The sequence below is a fragment of the Chenopodium album genome, chromosome 10 (assembly GCF_948465745.1).
Source record: "Chenopodium album chromosome 10, dcCheAlbu1.1, whole genome shotgun sequence".
NCBI classification, from domain to species: Eukaryota; Viridiplantae; Streptophyta; class Magnoliopsida; order Caryophyllales; family Amaranthaceae; genus Chenopodium; species Chenopodium album.
This window is the reverse complement of record NC_137843.1, coordinates 17,718,747-17,734,570: the sequence shown is the minus strand read 5'-3', so window position 1 is coordinate 17,734,570 and position 15,824 is coordinate 17,718,747. Positions and strand designations below refer to the sequence as shown.

Sequence of the window (15,824 nt, the reverse complement as noted above, 5' to 3'; positions counted from 1 at the left end):
CAAGAATAGAACCAACCAGCCCGGCATCATCCTCAATCTTTCCGATTTGGTGGATTCATACAAAGACTACTTTTAATATTTTTAAGTAGGTGAGAAGAAAATGCCTTATTTTATCAGATTTTCATACACGTTAATATGATATGCATTAGCAAATGAGGGTACAATAATTTTTCTTAGTTTAGAGGATATAAACAAAGATTATTTTTCTCCTCATTTTTCGAGAAAAAAACCTTAGCTTGTTGAATCAGAATCTCGCACCAATTAACTTGACCTTCATTAGTAGGCGAGGGTGTAATATCCCTTCAAAGACTATTATTTATTGGACTTCTTATCCTTATTAAATAAACTAAAACCTTCCCAAAAAGCTCCCAAATCATTAAAAAAGAAGCAGATTATTCATTATTGCTACTACATACCTCCCCCCAAAAAAATCTTGAGCATTAAACAGAGAAAAAGCAACAACAAAGGCCAAAGAAAATACAATTAACAAGTTGAGGTGCACACTCATTTAAGCTAGGTGTCACGGTAGAAGATCATCTTCTTCCCCTTTAGTTTTCTTAGGCTCTTAGTTCTTCTCAACCCTCATTAATTAGCTTAGATCTTCTCAAACTCAATCATTGTAGTAGATTAATTGAAGATTGTTCTCTTGAATTCAACAATTTCTCAACTTTGAAGCATTTTAAGTAATCTCTTTCCTCTATCTCTTACTCTTTAATTTCAGTTTTTATTTACTTTTAATTGTTAATTTCTCTCTTGATCTTGCTTAATTGTTGTTGCATGTCCAATCTACCTTATTCCTACTACTCCTCTTAACTTATTAACTTAATGCTTGGATTAGAACTTGTTGTTTTGATGTCCCTCACCATGTTTAGTGAGTAGTTAATTAGCTAGGGGTTGGGTGAAGACCCAACCAAGCCATGGGTTGATTGATGTTTGTGCTTGCATGTTCATTTTGGATTGATGATTGATTGTTAAAGAGATGGTTAATTGCATGTGTAATTGGATGGCCACTTATTGCTCATGTATTCACTTCTATGCTTGCATTGAGAGATGAAGTCTAGTTGTGAGCCTTTTCTTATTATGGTTATGCTAATCTCCTCTTGATTATGGTTCCTTGTTTGAATGATGTAGTAGTCTTAGTTGCAACAATTAGGTGAGAAATCTCAATTGCTTGTGCTTTAATGCTTTCTTGGACCGATCGAAAGACAAACCCGAGTTAGTAGTCTACTTCTCATTGTTAAGACTTGGTTGGCCTATCTTGTTAGTTGAGTTTGGCTTAGGAATGCTTAGTGTTGTGGCTTCGAAAGAAGGTAACATTGAGTGCCCCCTCTATCACCCAATTTGTGTTCGTGCTTGCCTATTGATTTGATCCGTTGGTTTGGTTGGAGTCGATCCCTATTCCCCCCTAGTGTTTGTCTCCATAGTAGTTATCTAATCAAAACCCCCAATTTGTGACCGAACTAGATTGCAACCGTTTCATACTCTCGGTGTACTTACCCATTCCCTGTGGATACGATCCTCTACTTACCCTAGACTTGTCTTAGGTTGGTTTAGGTAGAAATATTGTTTGGTTTTAGGGTGATCGTCCAACGACCGATTATTTTCCTCAACCAAAATGGCGACCCTAAAATATACATTTAACACATACTTAAATTAAAAAATTAAATCATCAACAATTTTAGAAACTTGATTTTAAAAACATGACACTTAAAATGTAACAGCATCACAAGAAAGAGTTTTAATATATTGCTACATTTACCCCGAACATAGACTCAACCCGACCCGAGAACTTCTAATTAAGGTGTAACAACACCCTCACGTGCCAATACAACGTTTGTTGGTGCTTGCTAGTATTAGCAATGAATATGGTGGGTTGAGTAATGGTGGTTGGGGTAGAAGTTCTCAAGTGGAAGAGGCAAGAAAACTTGAGAAAGGACCGTGGTGGATACACACTCACACGTGCCTAACATACGTGTCCCGCAATATCTCCTTACGTCCAACATCTCTTCATCACACCTTGGCAAACTCCTTCCACGTGGACCCACTTTATACTGTCTTCTTCTTATTACCCTTTTCACCCCTCTTTTTTTTTCTCTCTCCTCTCTATCAGTCAATCTTACCACCAACATCAAAGATAATTCATTCATTTTTCCCAAATTATTAAAAAAAAAAAAAAAAAAACACACACAAAATCCTCTTTTCAGAAGAGAGAGAAAATCCATGAATTTTAGGGTTTTTGAATTTGTTAATTGTTGAAAATTGATTTAGGAATTCTGGAGAATTTTCAAAAATGGCGACGCCATTAACGGGAATTGGACATAGAGATGGAGGTGGAGTTGCGATAATGGCAGGCCCTGTTAACGCTGTAGATCCTTCACCTCCGAATTCGTCGTCTTCATCTAAAGCTTCGTTGAAGAATTCAGCTCAGAAATCGCCGATTTTGATTTTTTTGTTCTTTCATAAAGCTATTAAAGCCGAGCTTGAAGGTCTTCATCGAGCTGCGATTGATTTTGCTACTAATCAGGGGAGCGATATTGAGCCGTTGCTCGAGCGGTATCATTTTCTTCGTTGTATTTACAAGCACCACTGTAATGCTGAGGATGAGGTAGGTTACTGCTGTGTTGTTTGTTTGATTTTGTTTATAATTTTGTCGATTACTCGAGTTTTCGGGTTTATTCTGCAATTTAAGTGATTTGAGGTAGAGTTTGGATGATTCTGAGACGCTGTATTCGTTTTTTCTTTATTAATTGCTGTTTTTCTGGTATGTTTTTCGGAATTTAGGTTAGTGGAAATGGAATTATGGAATATACTCAGTACGCTAAGTATCTTGTTTATGGTTAATTAGCTTGTGGAATTAGTGAATTTCGAATCGTTGTTGCAAATGTTGTATCCGGAATGAGAGGAGAAGAGGGGATAGAAACAAGAGCGTGGTTTAGAAATGCTGATTGGCGTTGTAGCTTGAGAGTATAATTACGTAGTAGCACATACTCACTAGGCAAGGTTTCGTGTATATGGTTAACAAATTCGTGTAATGTCGTTGCAAATCATTTATTTTGATTTGTGAATAAGGGTTTCAGCAATGAGATAGCTTGGTTGTAAGAGAAAATAAGTGAAGGGAAGAGAGGAGAGGAGATGAGAAAGGAAACAAAAAGAAATATAAGAGTGGTATAGATATACTAATTGGCTTTGTATGTGCAATGTGAAATTATGCATCGGCACACTCACTAGGCAAGGTTTTAAGGTTAATTGTCGATGCAATTGTTTATTCATAATACAAGATCATCAATGAGATAGTTGAGTGTAAGAGAAAAGAAGGGAAGGGAGAGATATGAAGAGAAAATTGCCTTTTAGCTTGATTGCATGTGTTTATAGTCTATGTATCTAATGATGCTGTTGATGTACTAAGCTGTATTATATTTCTAATTTTGTCAAAGAATGTGCGATTTGAGGATGAAATTCTCGTGGTATAGAATGAAGCAGGACTAGTGTTTACAGCTGGAAAACCTTTTATCATAATTATGTGATTTAATCTCTTTTTGAGTGTTTACTAGTCTATCTTATGACTTCCTCAATTCCTTTTTGTTTTGTTTTTATTTTGTTTCATTTATTTTTTTTTATACTTGGCAATTGATTTTCACATTTTCACCCCCATAACCCCACAAAAATACTTATTCTTTTGCCCACATGCTTACATGTTCCACGTGCAACCTCACGTTACATTCTCTTTCTTTTCTTAATTCTTGTGCAATTAGTAAAGGTCAAGAACAGTAAAGAACAAAGGTACTTAAAATTTGGAAACTTGGCACATTTTTGGGTGATTCAGCCTGTTGTGGCTTTGTGAAGTATCTCAGATCTTGTAGTTATAAAATTTTGGAAAAAATTGCAGGCTGATAGATTGCTTGGCAACCTTGTGAGTATTTGTGATTTTTCATAATTGGGGCTGGGTGCTAATTATATGTGGTCCAATTTTTTTTATTTATTTATTTATTTATTTTTTATGCCTTTTTACCTTTTAAGAATGCTCAAGAACTATCTTAGTCTGGTGGACATGGTGGAGAATCTTGTCACGTTAGAACTTGTCTTGACCAAGTTATTTGACTGTACTTACATTGGACTTTGAGTCATATATTGGTTGTGTTTTTTTTCTCACTTCTCTCTCTGTGATTCTTAAAATGATAAACACACTAGGCGAGTAGGGTTGTCAATGGCTTCAATGTGCAAAGAGCAAGATTAATTTAATGGTCCAAATGTCCAATAGAATGGGGAGAGATAGAGCACTAGAGGTGGACCAATGAGTAGTGTTTCCGGATGAAAGAGATGGGTCATTGGCTCTCCAAGTTCTAAATATCTCAGTACTGGTAACTGAAACCCTTGGAGCAGGGAATCTAAAACAAGGATTTTAATATGGCAAAGGAACATTCTTCCCTTTTTGTTTTTACCTACCATCTTGACATATTACTTTTTACATGAATCAAAAGCTAAAGCTGGCATTAATCCCTGTCATAATCTGTTCTGAATTCACAGGTCATCTTCCCAGCTCTTGATATTCGTGTAAAAAATGTTGCTAGAACTTACTCTTTGGAGCATGAAGGTGAAAGTGTACTTTTTGATGAATTGTTTGAGCTGTTGATCACAAAAGTACAAGATGAGGAAACCCACCGTAGAGATATAGCTTCTCGTGCAGGAGCCCTCCAAACATCAATTAGCCAGCATATGTCTAAGGAAGAAGAGCAGGTGCTGATGTGCTTTCTGATCTACTATGCTTTTGATTTCTTTTTGGTTCTTAGATTTATAATCATGATAACTGCCAGGGTTTAAAGATATCCAAAACAAGTGAAAGTCAGATTCAGATTCAGATCTTTAAACCCTGGCAGTTCCATACATATTTATTGCGATGCTTATTCCAATGTGTGTGCTTTATTTCAGGTGTTTCCGTTGCTTATTGAAAAGTTCTCTTTTGAGGAGCAGGCATCATTAGTTTGGCGGTTCCTATGCTCTATACCTGTTAATATGATGGTAGAGTTTCTCCCTTGGCTTTCATCTTCTGTTTCCACTGACGAGAGTCAGGATATGCAGAAATGCCTCCGCAAAATTATTCCAAATGAGGATCTTCTTCATAAGGTTAGCATTTGAGCTATACTATATAAAATTTTTCCGCTATTTCAATTGCATGTTTGCTTATATTTTTTTGAAACTTGGAGGTCATTTTCACCTGGATGGATGGACCTAAATTGGATGAACTTTGTACAAATGGTGGTTCCACGGTGCAGTGCTGCATAGACTCTAAAACATGTGCTTCAGTGGGGCAAGCCAAAGGTTCATCCTGTGCTTGTGAATCTTCGCAGGCTGGGAAAAGAAAACGCATCAAACTGAGTATTTCCATTGCAGATTCAGATCTTAGTTCCCCTATAGATGAGATATTACTGTGGCATAAGGCGATAAACCGAGAACTTCTTGAAATAGCAGAAGCTGCTAGAAAATTGCAGATAAATGATGCATCATCATCTGATCTAACTGCATTCAATGAGAGGCTTCACTTCATCACTGAAGTTTGCATATTTCATAGGTAATCACTATGTGTCTCCATTATACAATAGACTGAACTAATAATCACATTGTACACTCGGAAGTTTCTTCTTAAAGATTTTCCCAACAAAAAATCTGTATAAATAACTTTGTACCAATGCTAAGTAAGCTGCATCTGAAGATTTTATTTTGGTAGCAACAGAACACAGTTTCAGAACTTTATTTTCACTTATGCTTGAATTTTACCTCTTGTCTATACCTTTGTAAAAAGGGAAATCTTTCTCTATGTAGGTAGTTTACTTCCATGAAGCATGTAAAACCATTGTTACATTTTCAGACCCTTTACTTTTTTGGGGGGTATGGAAGGGTTAGGTGGGTGGGAAGGGGCTGATTCAATACCAATTTGAGATAGGGATATTGGTACACAGCATGAGAGAATGAACTAGCAAAAAAATGTTTATAATAGACTTCCTGGGCAACCCTGTTTTTTCATGTATTTTCTCTGTTATCCAACTTCCAAGCAAGATGTTGGGTCACACCATTTTCCCCTCTTTAATAATAAGTTTCATGGGGATTTCATGGTTTACAAGGGTTAATCATGAATCATGTAGTTATTTAATGTCCTGGTGGATGTTCCAGTTGTTTCAGCAAAACTGTGTATTTATTTAAAATCCCTTTGTGCTCATCATTCCACTCAGAATTTTGTTCCTGCCTTGTTTAACTTTAAGCAGTGTTGAATAGTACTGATCTATGAAATGCTAATCCACTGGGGCCCCATTGTCCCTTTTAATTGTCATTACTCATTAACATTGTGCATGTAGCTTGATGCTCACTATCTTCTGCTTCTAAGGTGTGACATGTGCTTTAATTGTTTTCTTACAGTATTGCTGAAGATAAAGTTATATTCCCTGCGGTAGATGCAGAACTGTCATTTGTGCAAGAGCATGCTGAAGAAGAAAGTAAATTTGAGAAAATCAGATGCTTAATTGAGAACATACAGCTTGCGAATGCAGACTCATCTTTAGGCGATTTCTACACAAGACTATGTACTTATGCTGATCAAATAACCGGCACCATACTTAAGCATTTTCATAATGAGGAAATTCAGGTTTGTCTGTTGTAAATAAAGTGTAAGCTTACAGTGTGAGATGTTGGGTTTTCAAGTGTGAAAGAAGATTTATGGAAGAGACTAGACTGATCAGATAGGTGATAAAGAATAAAGATAATGTCCAAAAGCTAATATAGTAGCTCAATACTCTAATTATTGTTTTGTGGAAAATATTATTGCATTGCAGATTGAATGGTTTGTTAGCAAGGTGTTGATCAAAATTTTAAGTGTTTAAATTTTCATTCTAGTCACTACACACACTCTTCTTGATTTTTCATGGGTTACATCTTGAAACGCCAGGTACTTCCACTAGCCCGAAAGCTATTTAGCCCGCAGAGACAAAGAGAACTTATGTACCAGAGCTTGTGTGTGATGCCATTGAAATTAATTGAACGTGTATTGCCATGGCTAGTCAGATCTCTTAGTGAAGAAGAAGCAAAGTGCTTTCTTAAAAATATGCATATGGCAGGTGATATTACATTTTTGACATTCTGTGTTTACAGTATATCATAATATTGTGTCTACTTCATATTCATATTCCTGTAGAAGCTGTGTGCAATATGCTCACTTCTCATTTCTTATACCTCTTCTGTCTAATGCAGCCCCAGCTGCAGATGCTGCTCTAGTTACACTTTTTTCTGGTTGGGCGTGCAAAGGTAGTAAGATGAATGTCTGCTTGTCCTCAACTGCAATTGGTTGTTGTCCAGCTAGTCTGTTGAGTGGGGAAGATGATGAACACCCTGTTGTTAGCAAATGTACTCCGTGCTTATCTAATGGGGATAGAGCTGCTATGACGCAACATGATGATGAAAATCGGCCATCCAAGCGGAGTAACATGGCATCAAAAGAAGAGATTGATTATCTTGAAGACAGAAAAGCAGGTGGCTTCCAGAGGTTATCCTGTGGTACTCTATCCTGTTGTGTTCCTGGTTTGGGAGTTGATAATGGTCACCTGGTAGTGGGTTCACTAGCTGCTGCAAAATCTCTCCGTTCCTTGTCTCTCAGTCCCACTGCACCCTCTTTGAACTCAAGTCTTTTCAATTGGGAGACTGAGATAAGCATTTCAAATAGTGGGTCTACTACAAGGCCTATTGATAATATATTCAAATTTCATAAAGCAATTCGTAAAGACTTGGAGTACTTGGATGCTGAATCTGGAAAATTAAGTGAATGTGACGAAGCATTTCTTAGGCAGTTCAGTGGGCGATTTCGACTGTTGTGGGGACTATATAAAGCACATAGTAATGCGGAAGATGACATAGTGTTTCCAGCGCTCGAGTCCAAAGAAGCTCTTCACAATGTCAGCCACTCTTACACTTTAGATCACAAGCAAGAAGAGATGCTTTTTGAGGACATATCATCTGCATTATCTGAGCTTTCACAACTTTGCGGAGCATTGAGTAGATCTAGTGCTGCTGAAGCTCATCTTGGATATGATTCCGACACTGGTGTCTCGAGTGATGATTTGAAGAAGTACCATGACCTTGCCACCAAGCTTCAAGGAATGTGCAAATCTATAAGAGTAACTCTTGATCAGCATGTTTTCCGTGAAGAGCTTGAGCTATGGCCTCTGTTTGATAAACATTTTTCCGTGGAGGACCAGGATATAATTGTTGGCCGCATAATTGGTACCACTGGAGCAGAGGTGCTTCAATCTATGCTACCATGGGTAACTTCTGCACTAACTCAAGAGGAACAGAATAAGATGATGGACACATGGAAGAATGCAACCAAGAACACTATGTTTAGTGAATGGCTTAATGAATGGTGGGAAAGAGCTAATCCCTCTCAACACTGCTCAGCATCAGAGATAAGTTCTGCGCAAGGTTTGTGTCTTACCTACAATGCATGTATAAAGCTGCTGACCAGATCCTTTTATGTATATGATTTGATAAACCTGTGCCTTGAAAAATTTTTGGTTTTTAAAAAAATTTCTATAATCTCATCAGGCCATGATGTGTGCGATGCTTTAGACTCCAGTGATCAAACTTTCAAGCCTGGATGGAAAGATATTTTCAGAATGAATCAGAATGAATTGGAATCGGAGATAAGAAAGGTCTCTCGTGATTCAAGCCTTGATCCAAGAAGAAAAGACTACTTGATTCAAAATTTGATGACCAGGTTCATTTCGTTTTCATTGCTGTATCAATTTCTATCGTGGAGCTTTTTCTGATGCTAATTTATTTTTGGTTTTTTGGTTTCTATTATTAGTCGCTGGATCGCCGCTCAGCAGAAGTTTTCTCATGGAGGTATAGGTGAATCTTCTAATGGTGATGACCAGCTAGGATGCTCTCCATCATATCGGGATCCTGAAAAAAAAATCTTTGGATGTGAACACTACAGAAGAAATTGCAAGCTTCGAGCTGCCTGCTGTGGAAAATTGTTTGCATGTAGGTTCTGTCATGACAAAGTTAGTGACCACTCCATGGATAGGTATTTTATCTTATTATCCTAGCTCTTGCTCCACCAATATATTTTTTTAATTTTTTTAGGTGCTTACCAATATGCTACTTTACTCCTGATCAGGAAAGCTACCTCTGAAATGATGTGTATGCGCTGCTGTAAGATTCAGCCTGTTGGACCCATTTGCACAACACCTTCTTGCAATGAACTTTCAATGGCCCAATATTATTGTAACATCTGCAAATTTTTTGATGATGAGAGGTAAAAATGCATGTACTGGACTTACCTTTGCCTACTTTTTGGCATATTTGTGAAGTTTGAATTCAAGCTGCTATTTGTTAATTTTTTTTATTTTATTATATTTTCGTATCGGATTCACCTTTGGCCTCTGGGCATGTCGGATTTATTAAGCTATTACTATCATTCTGGATGGAAGTTATCCAGGATCAATGGATCATAAGTAACTGGCCAGAATGTATTGTAAGCAAGTCAAATACTTTGATAGGTTTTAAAATTACTGTACCTTGGGTTACTTAGGCAGTCAATATTAGTGCTTCCTAATGCAGTATAGTATATTCTCATGAATGTCTGTAATCAACAGCTTAAGTCAGCTGGTACTTGCAGAAAAGAGGCAATTTCTAGGGAGCTAGCAATTTAACTAATCATATTGTCTTAAATGTCTGTGAAGTCATATCCTTAGTGTCTTCAAAAGTGATTGAATGTGAAATTTAGTTGTCTTGAAAGTGTAAAGGACAATGCTTCGTCGTGATATTATTAGGCTTATAATGTTTGGACAATTAAGGAAGTAAATAATCGCAAAAAAGTTAATGCATCTTCTGTGGGTTATGTACTTTGTAACAATACAATGAATGAGCAGGCAAAGCTAGGTGATGAGACTCTCTTATAAGTGAAATGATTGACTTAGAGTTGGATGATTGTAAAATCCAATTTGGGAGACTACTAAGGTGTATAAGAGATGTAAAACCACCAAGGAGTATGATAGATGTGAAACTGCAATGTGTGCAAGTGAGTCTAAGGCAGATGACCAATTCATGTGACTATGTGAGTATTCTGCCCATAGAGGAAAATTCGGAATGCCTAAAAAGGGGATGAAAACAAAAATTTGTGCTGGATTTGGGAGGTTTTTTTTAAGTTGTTTGTGAACCAGGATTTAAAAGTTTGTTGCTTAAAATGTATTATATATAGTGACTAGTACTTTTGAGTGAAGAGGATCTTTTGGTTTTGCACTCATATCCTATTCTATATTTTAAGAGATGATTGGTGGATTATGGTGTCATAGAAGGGGCGAGTGCTACCTATTCTCTAGTTCTCTCGGCAACAATAGTACACTTGTGGACAAGACTAGGTAGTATATTTTCTGATTTTGTACCCATCTATATAACATTATTGCCATACTTTTAGTTACACTGGAAGGGGTTTTCAACATGAGTTGTATTGTGCTTCTTATGATCCTGTCTGTGTATTACTTTATTGGTCTGTCTTTGTAATTTTAAGAACTGCTAACTTAAGAGGTATGAATATGATGCATTGCCGGAAAAGTATGCAATTAGATAATAAATCATCAGGAGCATATATTTCATTGACTGACTTGAGTTTACTTTTCTGTGTTGGAGAATTTTTTTCCCCTTTATGTTATGTTCCAGTGGTGCATTCCTTCTCTAGAGTCTAGACTTTAGCCATACGGTCAATACAGAGCAACCTATGCATAAGATGATGTAAATTTGTAGATTATGGGGTTATAGAGTTTTATTTGTTTCAGTAACTCTATTCTACTTCAAAGCTGGTTGTGCAGGATTGGCATTGTTTAAATGGCAGAATGTGTTTCAGTGGCTTGGAGTATTGCAGCTATTTTTACTGATAGTCTTCTTTTTTCTACAATCTTGTCTTCAGGAGCGTCTATCATTGCCCCTTCTGCAACTTGTGTCGAGTGGGAAAAGGGCTTGGCTCTGACTTCTTCCATTGTATGACATGCAATTGCTGCCTGAGTGTGAAGCTAGTCGATCATAAATGCCTTGAGAAAAGTTTAGAGACAAATTGCCCTATCTGCTGTGACTTCCTCTTCACATCAAGTGCATCTGTCAGAGCTCTTCCTTGTGGCCATTATATGCATTCAGCTTGCTTTCAGGTTGGTTGATGGCAGAATTTTTTTGTTACTTGGTTTCATGTTCAATTTATGTAATAAATTTGATGAATAAGTGCTTGAGTTCTCTCCTCTTTGCTGTGATGTCAGGCTTATACTTGCAGCAGTTATGTTTGTCCGATTTGTAGCAAGTCATTGGGAGATATGGCGGTGAGAATGTTATTTATGCTGTCGTGCATTTTATAATATGCAATCTTCATTTATTCTTTTGTTGAATCATGAAACATGCTTCATGAATTGCTATAAAAGTATCTGCCACTTATATTTCCCGTAATTATTTCCTGTACTGCATAACTACCAAAACTCTCTTCCAAGTGAATATAATAATGGAAACGGAGTATATTAGTTTATTTATACAGTATAAAATATTAACTATGTTTAAAGCTGTATAAGATGGATAATATTTTATTGCTTAACCATAATAATCATGTAAAATAGTTCTGAAACATAATAATTATAATACAATGTAGAGGAATGAACATGAAGGTGATCAGGGCATAACATGTGTATTAGCACATTAATAATATATTGTTGGAAAGCCTTTAATAACTACTCCTAAGACTGTAGTATGAAAATGTTGTGTCCTATGTTAATGATTTTTCCATGTGGTCGACTATTTTTTTGAAATTTATATGCCTTTTTAGCTTTGACCAATTGATTACAATTGCGGCTTTTTTTTATTACTACCTTTGTCCCAAAAAGGATACACTCACCTTTGCACGAAGTTTTAGGTGTTACATGGTTTGCCTATCCATTGTTATTTATTGAAATAATGGATGCGGTAGATGTAGTTTCACCTTTTCTTTGTGTGAACAACTTGAATTGGTGAGTATGGAGACTATATCTAGCAAAAAGACCTATTTCTCCTATTCATACCCAAATTGACTTGTCACAGCTATCCAGTACAAAGTTAACCCATCGAAATCAAACTTTATTTGCTTTCTCTATAAGCTAATTTTCTATTGACCTAAAATTGACCCAACTCAAATGGACTCAACCGGTGCCAAAAATTTCCTCTCCCAAATGACTCACACCCATTGTAGTTAACCCAAACGGAATAACCCTTTTACCATCTCTAGCGGGGACGAAACTTCTTAGGTGTAAGAACTCTGGGTCCTTTCTTGCAAATTTATCAATGGTGAGGTCCTTGCTTGCAAATTATTAATAGTTGTAGCTTGAAGCTTACCAATGTAGAGCTACATTAGATGTTGGTTGGGTCAAACTACTTAGGTCTACAAAACTATGTAGTTTCACAAATCCCAAAGCATGTGCTGTCAAATAAAACAAATAAATTGTGTGCGAGTAATTTCTCCTTTTTAAAAAAAAAATTGATGTAGTAGCTTGCAATTGTGGAGGTTGTAACTTAAATTGATGTAGTTTGGGAATAATGTTGTAGCAAGCCAAAGCTACATCCCTTGTAGCTATCCATTGTGGATGCTCTCATTAATATTTTAACAGCGACATCCCTTGTACCTTTGGCTTGCTACATCATTATTCCCAAACTACATCAATTCAAGCTACAACCTCCACAATGGCAAGCTAACATTTTGTAAATTTAGTATTTACATGTTACAAAAAAATTTTAAAAAAAAAGAAAATCAATGCCAAAAAAATAATCGCATATAATTTATTCTTTTATATTTGACAACACATGCTTTTGGGCATTTTGAAACTACATAACTTTGTGGAGCTATGTAGTTTCACCCAGCAACTTCTAATATAGCTCCACATTGGCAAGCTAGTAGCTACTACTGTTGAATATTTGCAAGCTAGGACTTATCTTATACCGTTGTGGGTGCTCTGATGGTCATTCTTAAAATGCAAGTATAAAGAGTATTCAGGAACAGAAAAATAGGAAAGTGTAAAGAGTATTATTGGACGGAGGGAGTAACTTTTTACATAGGCTGTTATAGTGTTGAAAAATCAACATAAACAACAGTCTCTCTGTTATACAGCTATAAGGCCTGAAGATAGAATGATGAGAGATAATTATTGAGATTATGGAATATTGAAAATGAGATAAAACCTTTCAGCTACATCAGAATTCTGAGGGTTTTTATTTTTTATTTTTAAAAAAGAGTAACATAGACACCTTCGCTTACAGTAATTGACTAATTTCTCGCATTTTCAAAAGCAAATTCTCATCAGAAATACGATTTCTTCACACAAACTGTCTTTCAAAGCTCACTATTGTTGGTGTTTTATGTGTACATTCTTAAGAAATTTTAAAGTTGAACACTCCATATTAAACAATCTTGGTAAAACTTTATAGATAACCTGCTTTATGCAATAGCTAAAATGCAAATCATTCTACTTTTGAATTGGCTTTAAATTTATGATGCTATTACTGCTCCTTTAAAATTGAATTTTAAACAATCTTGAACGGGGTTTTCATACTCTGTTTCTCTCTTCCTCCCCTTTTTAGATTTTATTTCCTTCCTAAGGTGTGCAAAATGTTATTGTCTCTTCATCCTGAGTTTTAGCATTTTCATTATTGGTCATTTCTTTTCTCACTCCATGACTACTTTTAGTTTTTTTACTTTGATAAAGAGAAAAGAAGCATATGCGACTTGCTGCAATTCTGATGGCAGACATTTGTGCCAAGATTAAGTAGAAAATGAAGTCAGTTTGAGATGTTTAAATTTATACAAGCACAATCTATTGTATTCAATTTGGAAAAACCTATGTATACTCTTCATTTCAATAGCTTTACATTTGGAGGGTTTCTAGAGGAAAGTAAAATTGGAGTTAGAGTTATTTATTGAAACGAACTCTAAGGTTAATTTGCTACAATTCAAAGTAGAAGGGTGGATTGCACAAGTAGAGCTAGGCTATATTCTCTTAGATGGGGCGCTTGGTTCACAAATTTGCATGGCTTGGAATCAGGACTGAAACCGACATCTATTCACTTAGTTCGTAAATTTTAGAATTTCAGGATTACCATTATTTTCTTATTTTGGTTTTTATCACCAAAAATCTATAATCTTGTATTGATAAAACTATGAAAATTCGATATTTGCAAACCGTAATACAAGATCCCACATGATAATATTTTTCCATAGTGTATATATGCAGTCAAAAGTTAGAGAGATCCAACTAGACCAGATCACCAATTCACCACACCAGAAATTTCAGAGTAGACAACCCTAATAACTTCATATTGGAGAACAAAGCCCTAGTGTTGAGTAACCACTTTGCTGCCTGTTCTCCCCACCTAATCTAGTTTATATACAGTGGGCTCTTTTATTTGTATATGTTTAGATATTGAAGGCTTTTTCTCCCACCTTCCCCCACCCCACCTCCCCCCACACTACCTCCTCTTACTCTTGGAGAATCACTCAAAGATGCTGGCAACAATCTGCTAAAGGAATTGAGATCTGAAAGCTACTTTGTTTTTAAATTCTTAGTCCTTTTTCTTTCAGTAGTAAAGTGATGTTGATAGATTAGAATATGCTGTGTCATTAAGATCACTTCATTATAGGAAACTGGAGGTTTTTTTTCTTGCTCTATTGTTTTTGGCACTAACTAGAAAATTATGTTCTCTTGCTCTTACGGGGTTCCTCTCATGTAGGTCTATTTTGGAATGCTTGATGCTCTGCTGGCTTCTGAACAGTTGCCTGAAGAATATAGGGATCGTCACCAGGTGAGGGCATGCACTAATTTTTAATATTATAATAATTTAGTTTTTATGTTCTTTGCCGGTTGGGTTCATAAAAAAATTGGTGATTCAGGACATACTTTGCAACGATTGTGGTAGAAAGGGAACTGCACGGTTTCATTGGCTTTATCACAAGTGTGGATCATGTGGATCATACAATACCCGTGTCATCAAAACTGGTCTGGTTGACGCCGGCAGTTCAACATTGAAATAACAGCAATATAGGTGTCCTTGTGGGTTGCTATACTGTATATATCTTGGCGGCGGTACATATAGAACTTCTTTATTCTTTTTCCTCCCTCTAAGGGGTGGTGCGGGAAGGCTAAATTCTAAGATTTCAAAATTTTTGGCCAAAGTAGGCAAGATTCAGACCATCTTGCAGTTCCACGATGATTGCTTTTCAGCAAATTTGCAGAAACGAGTACATAGTACACACGTCCAATGAGGAAAATATTACTTTGATACCGTGTGTTAACTGATTGTTTTACTTTGATGGGGTTTGGGGCAGTTGCAACTCACAAATGCGTAAGAGTAACATTAAGAGAGCGTTTGGGATGTTCTTTGAAAACAAGGGTGTTTGGAATGTGGATTAATGTGCAAGGGTTATTGGGTGGGATGAATATTCTTCAGGTAAAGAACAGCTTCATTCAACCACTATTTTTTTGAGATTAGCAAGAACTTGTTTTGATAGCATATCTTAAGGAATTTAAACAACTGCTTCAAATACAATGTTCAGAAGAACAAAACTCAACATCCACGAGCTTATTAGCCAATGGCAATAGGCATTTTGCACATACATAATTACATATGTATAGTCCTTTTTTGTGGATTCTCGTAACCTTGCTGTACGAAAATGGTATGCGCAATTAAAATGGATGATTGTAGCATTTTCCTTATATTTGGAATGTATTGAGATTTTTTTAAAAAAAAATCATATAACAAATACGGAGTACTAAGCTACTTTAATA

General features: G+C 36.2%; 1 protein-coding gene across 2 annotated transcripts; it reads left to right on the top strand.

The window, feature by feature from the left end:
- Positions 1-344: 344 nt before the first annotated feature.
- On the top strand, positions 345-15,824 carry LOC145562310 (zinc finger protein BRUTUS-like). Of its 2 annotated transcripts, XM_081622537.1 has the most exons (14): positions 353-2,605; positions 4,525-4,734; positions 4,927-5,121; positions 5,202-5,566; positions 6,409-6,634; positions 6,935-7,103; positions 7,237-8,460; positions 8,584-8,755; positions 8,846-9,067; positions 9,161-9,298; positions 10,949-11,183; positions 11,289-11,348; positions 14,770-14,841; positions 14,930-15,824. In XM_081622537.1, the coding sequence occupies exons 1-14, from the start codon at positions 2,291-2,293 to the stop codon at positions 15,068-15,070; spliced, it is 3,744 nt and encodes a 1,247-aa protein (XP_081478663.1). In that variant the 5' UTR covers positions 353-2,290; the 3' UTR covers positions 15,071-15,824. The 2 variants fall into 2 exon arrangements, with proteins under 2 accessions (XP_081478665.1, XP_081478663.1); XM_081622539.1 differs by lacking the exons at positions 11,289-11,348; positions 14,770-14,841; positions 14,930-15,824 and having other exon boundaries at positions 345-2,605; positions 9,161-9,310; positions 10,949-11,085.

Coding starts and splice junctions, on each gene's coding strand:
- LOC145562310 (XM_081622537.1), top strand. CDS start 2,291: ATGGCGACGCCATTAACGGGAATTGGACATAGAGATGGAGGTGGAGTT. Junction 4,735..4,926: donor TGTCTAAGGAAGAAGAGCAG/GTGCTGATGTGC, acceptor GCTTTATTTCAG/GTGTTTCCGTTGCTTATTGA. Junction 11,349..14,769: donor AGTCATTGGGAGATATGGCG/GTGAGAATGTTA, acceptor CCTCTCATGTAG/GTCTATTTTGGAATGCTTGA.